Source organism: Muntiacus reevesi, chromosome X, assembly GCF_963930625.1.
Source record: "Muntiacus reevesi chromosome X, mMunRee1.1, whole genome shotgun sequence".
In the NCBI taxonomy this organism is placed as follows: domain Eukaryota; kingdom Metazoa; phylum Chordata; class Mammalia; order Artiodactyla; family Cervidae; genus Muntiacus; species Muntiacus reevesi.
In genome coordinates, this window is record NC_089271.1 from 29,001,830 (window position 1) to 29,005,809 (window position 3,980).

The window sequence follows — 3,980 nt, forward strand, 5'->3', positions numbered from 1 at the left end:
CTGTGGGGACAGGCTGAGCACGAAACAGGAGCCTTGTGGGTTCCTCGGGCAGTGTCCTCAAGGACACCTGCAGAGGCGGCCTTTGATAAAGTCAAGGTGGAATGTCCCCATTTTAAGTTGCTCACATCACCTCATTCTCCATCCTCCAGGTGCACCAATCTCCTGTCCTTTGATCCAGACTCCTGCCTGTAGTTTCTGTCCACGGCCATCATGCCCCGTAGGCAGAAGAGTAAGGTCCCTGGTCAAGGGAAACATCAACAGGCCCGGGCTAAGACCCAGGGTCTTCATGATCAAGCCACCACATCTAGGGGAGAAGAGACCACCTCCTCCTCGCCTCCTGATTTAGAGAGTGCTCCCTCAAGCTCCTCAGCTGCTGGCACCCCCATGGGGCCTCAGGGAGCCCAAGGCATGGCCAGTGCTGCTGCAGGTGCTATACCCAAAAGATATGGTGTCGGTGCTGCAGCACGCTCAAGATCTGATGTCAGTGGTGCAGCATGCTCAAGATCTGATGTCAGTGGTGCAGCACGCTCAAGATCTGATGTCAGTGGTGCAGCACGCTCAAGATCTGATGTCAGTGGTGCAGCACGCTTAAGATCTGATGTCAGTGGTGCAGCACGCTTAAGATCCGATGTCAGTGGTGCAGCACGCTTAAGAGCTGGTGTTGGTGCCACAGCACGCTCAAGAGCTGGTGTCGGTGCCGAGGGCCAAGGTCAGGGAGGTGAAAGTTCCTCCCAGGCCTCAGCTGCTGCTGAGAGCCGTCACATAGATCCTCTGAGCAAGCAGATGCAGGTGTTGGTGCAGAAGATGCTGTATAAGTATACGGTGAGGGAGCTCATTAAGAGGTCAGAAATGCTGAAGGCAATCAATAAAAGGTACAGGGGGCAATTCCCTGAGATCCTCAGGAGAGCCTCTGAGCACATAGAGACGGTATTTGGCCTGGTCCTGAAGGAAGTCAGGCCCGACGGTCACTCTTATATCCTGGTGAGCAACCTAGAGCTCAGCGACAGTGAATCTATGAGAAGTGACCGGGGGCTACCGAAGAATGGTCTTCTGATGCCTCTTCTGGGTGTCATCTACCTGAATGGCCACCGCCTCTCTGAGGAGAAGATCTGGAAGATCCTGAATTATCTGGGCATCTATGATGGAAGAAGGCACTTCATCTTTGGAGATACCAGGAAGTTCCTCACAGAAGATCTGGTGCGGGAAGGGTATGTGGAGTACCGCCAGGTGCCAGGCAGCAATCCCCCTCGCTATGAATTCCTGTGGGGTCCGAGAGCACTCATAGAATCCAACAAGATGAAAGTCCTGGAGTTTTTGGCCAGGATCAATGATACGGTCCCTGCTACCTTCCTGGAGCATTTTGAGGAGTCTTCCAGAGAGGAAGTAGAGAGCACCAGCGCCAGAGCTGTAGCCAGTGTTAGCACTTCTGCCTCGGGCAGGGCTGGCATGTCTGTCTGGGATGCTGCAGGCATTTCTGTCTCAGTCTGGGATGGCCCTTCTGCTGTAGCCCGGGCTGAGCATCCTGCCTCAGCCATGCCTGGCATTTCTGGTGCAGCCAGTGCTGGCCCTTCTGCCTCGGCCAGTGCCAACACTAGGGCCACATCCAGCCAGTCATCTCGCCCCTAGTGTGGGCTGAAGGCCGTTCTTCACTTTGTGGTCAGAAAAGCCTGTCATCAGCCTGTGTTCCTGTTGACTTTCCCCCCCCCCCTCAGTTTTCAGTTCTTTCTTTTTTCAACAGAAAGTGTATTGAGGTTGATGATACAAGTATTTGAATAACATGGGTCACACACACTTTGCTGTTTGTCAAATTCATGAGTAGGAATTTTGTTTTTGGAAATGCATATTGGAAGTCCTCAAATCAATTTTGTGATCCCGGATGAGAATAGCATCACTTTAGGATAAGAATATCCTTAGAAATGTGAAAGACACCACACTAATAGAAGCTCAGTACATAGATACATAGAGAGATAGCTGAAAGTTCTTCAATTTGTGGTTTGCTTTACTCTCTATTATAGTCTCCTTTTTTGTAAATGTATAAGATGTGTACTTGGATCTGCTTATGGTTTTCAAGAATGTTTGAGAATATAAATTATAGCAAATGATTTATTTGTGGCTCTTCTTTTACACAAACATTAATTGAGCATCTGCTTCAAAGAAGTCTTTCATGCCTGTACTGGCACTGTTTAGTCAAGGAAACTCCCAGTCGGCCCATTCCATTATAGTTTCCAGGGAAGCTGTCATTCTGTGGAAGAGGCTGAGATGCTCTCTACCTCAAGAAGAACAAGAAAGAACCAGGGTAAAGAGGGGGTGGAGAGAATATATTACTTTGGTTTCATTGCTAAGCAGAATTTTGGCTGATTGCAGAGGTGGGGTCATTTTTGTTTTTCTTTCAGTTAGAACGCTGGATAGTTTCTGATAGATGCAAAGAAAGAAAAGAAACACAGCTGATGTAACATCTGAGGTCAAGTTAATCATAATAAGTGCGATTGCCCGTAATTTCACAACAGAGGCAGGTGCTGTGTTAGATGCTTTCCATAAATACATATATTCCACCAGTCTGACAAGGCAGGGTCTATAAAACTCACTTCGCAGTGGAGAGCCCGAGGCTCATAGAGTTAGAGTTTGGTTTTGTGCCAAACTACTTAAGGCTGGTAAATGACAGAGCTAGGACTAGACTCCTGCTTTAAACTACTGTAGGATACATACAGTTCTTATTCCCCAACCGTGATACATACCCTTGTCTTTTCTTTTAAACAAGTACTTTTAATAATTGACATTTAATTTCCTTTTTCTTATTTATTTATTTGGCTGTGCTGGATCTTGTTTGTGGCACTTCGGGTCTACTTCCCTGACCAGGGTTCGAACCTGGGACCCCTGCAGTGGGAGCCCGGGGTACTAGCCACTGGACTACTAGGAAAGTCCCCACCCTGTATGGTTTATTTCAATGTTTTTCTCAATACTTCAAAATTTGTCCGAGGTGATAAAAAAGAATGCCCTTGTGCTCAAGCTAGTGGATCAGAATGTGTAGCCAGAGCAGTAAGAATACCAAATATATTCTACCAGAAATATGAATCCCTTATTCATTACTCATAGATAAATGAAAGAGACAATATTCGGTGACACTATTAGCATGTGCATTGGCCCTGTGAGATAACCTCTGAAGACCAGGGGTTCTCCATATCACGCCTATAGTCTCATGTCTGTGGAAAGTAAATCTATCAGAACAGACATGACGTGAGAACCGTCACCTAGCTGATGAGATATATTGATGTACTTTTTTTCCCTGATGGATGACCACTTGTCCTGGGACTCCTGCTTTTGGCTGTGGTTTCTCCATCTCCTATCACTCCTGGGAAAAGGACCCATTCATTCTCTGTAGCATTGCAGAGCAAGCACGACTCTAGAGTTTGCAGGGATGTGGAATTTCCCCAGAAGCCTTTAATCCAAGACCCAGAAAGCAAGATGAGGACCCCATGTAGGAGATTTGAGGAGAGCAACACCCCAAAATACGGGGCTTGATCACTGGAACAGTACTCCCAACTGCTCTTAGTCACAGGGGATCTCAGACCTGTTAGGCTAAGCATAACCTCGCTTATTTTTCAGGCCTCTGAGACCTGAGAAACTTGGTCTCAGAGCAGAGTTCTGAGGTTGGTAAGGGAGAGAGGATTAGTCTCTCAGAATTGACAGTGATAAACCTGAATGAGGGTGAGGGAAAGATGCAGCCACATAGTAGGAACATGTAAAGACATACCTGTCCTTGTTGGCAAGCCCATGGAGACCAGAACTCTCTGGGCTGCTGTGGTTAACACTTTCAACTCAGGTCCCAGGAAAGTAGGGACTTTGGGAATCAGCAGAGCAGCCCCAGGAAGGGTGCAGAGTCAAAGTGAAGACCCAGGGTATGGACATGAAAGCCCCTCAACTCACAGCCAACAGGGCTACACTTAGCCCATCTTCTCCAGTGAGCCCTGGGAGGCAGAGGG

General features: G+C 47.8%; 1 protein-coding gene across 1 annotated transcript; it reads left to right on the plus strand.

The window, feature by feature from the left end:
- The first annotated feature begins 210 nt into the window (after nucleotides 1-210).
- Nucleotides 211-1,626, plus strand: LOC136153236 (melanoma-associated antigen B2-like). Its single transcript, XM_065914857.1, has 2 exons — nucleotides 211-448; nucleotides 656-1,626. Exons 1-2 carry the CDS (start codon nucleotides 211-213, stop codon nucleotides 1,624-1,626), a joined length of 1,209 nt encoding a protein of 402 aa, XP_065770929.1.
- Nucleotides 1,627-3,980: the final 2,354 nt, after the last annotated feature.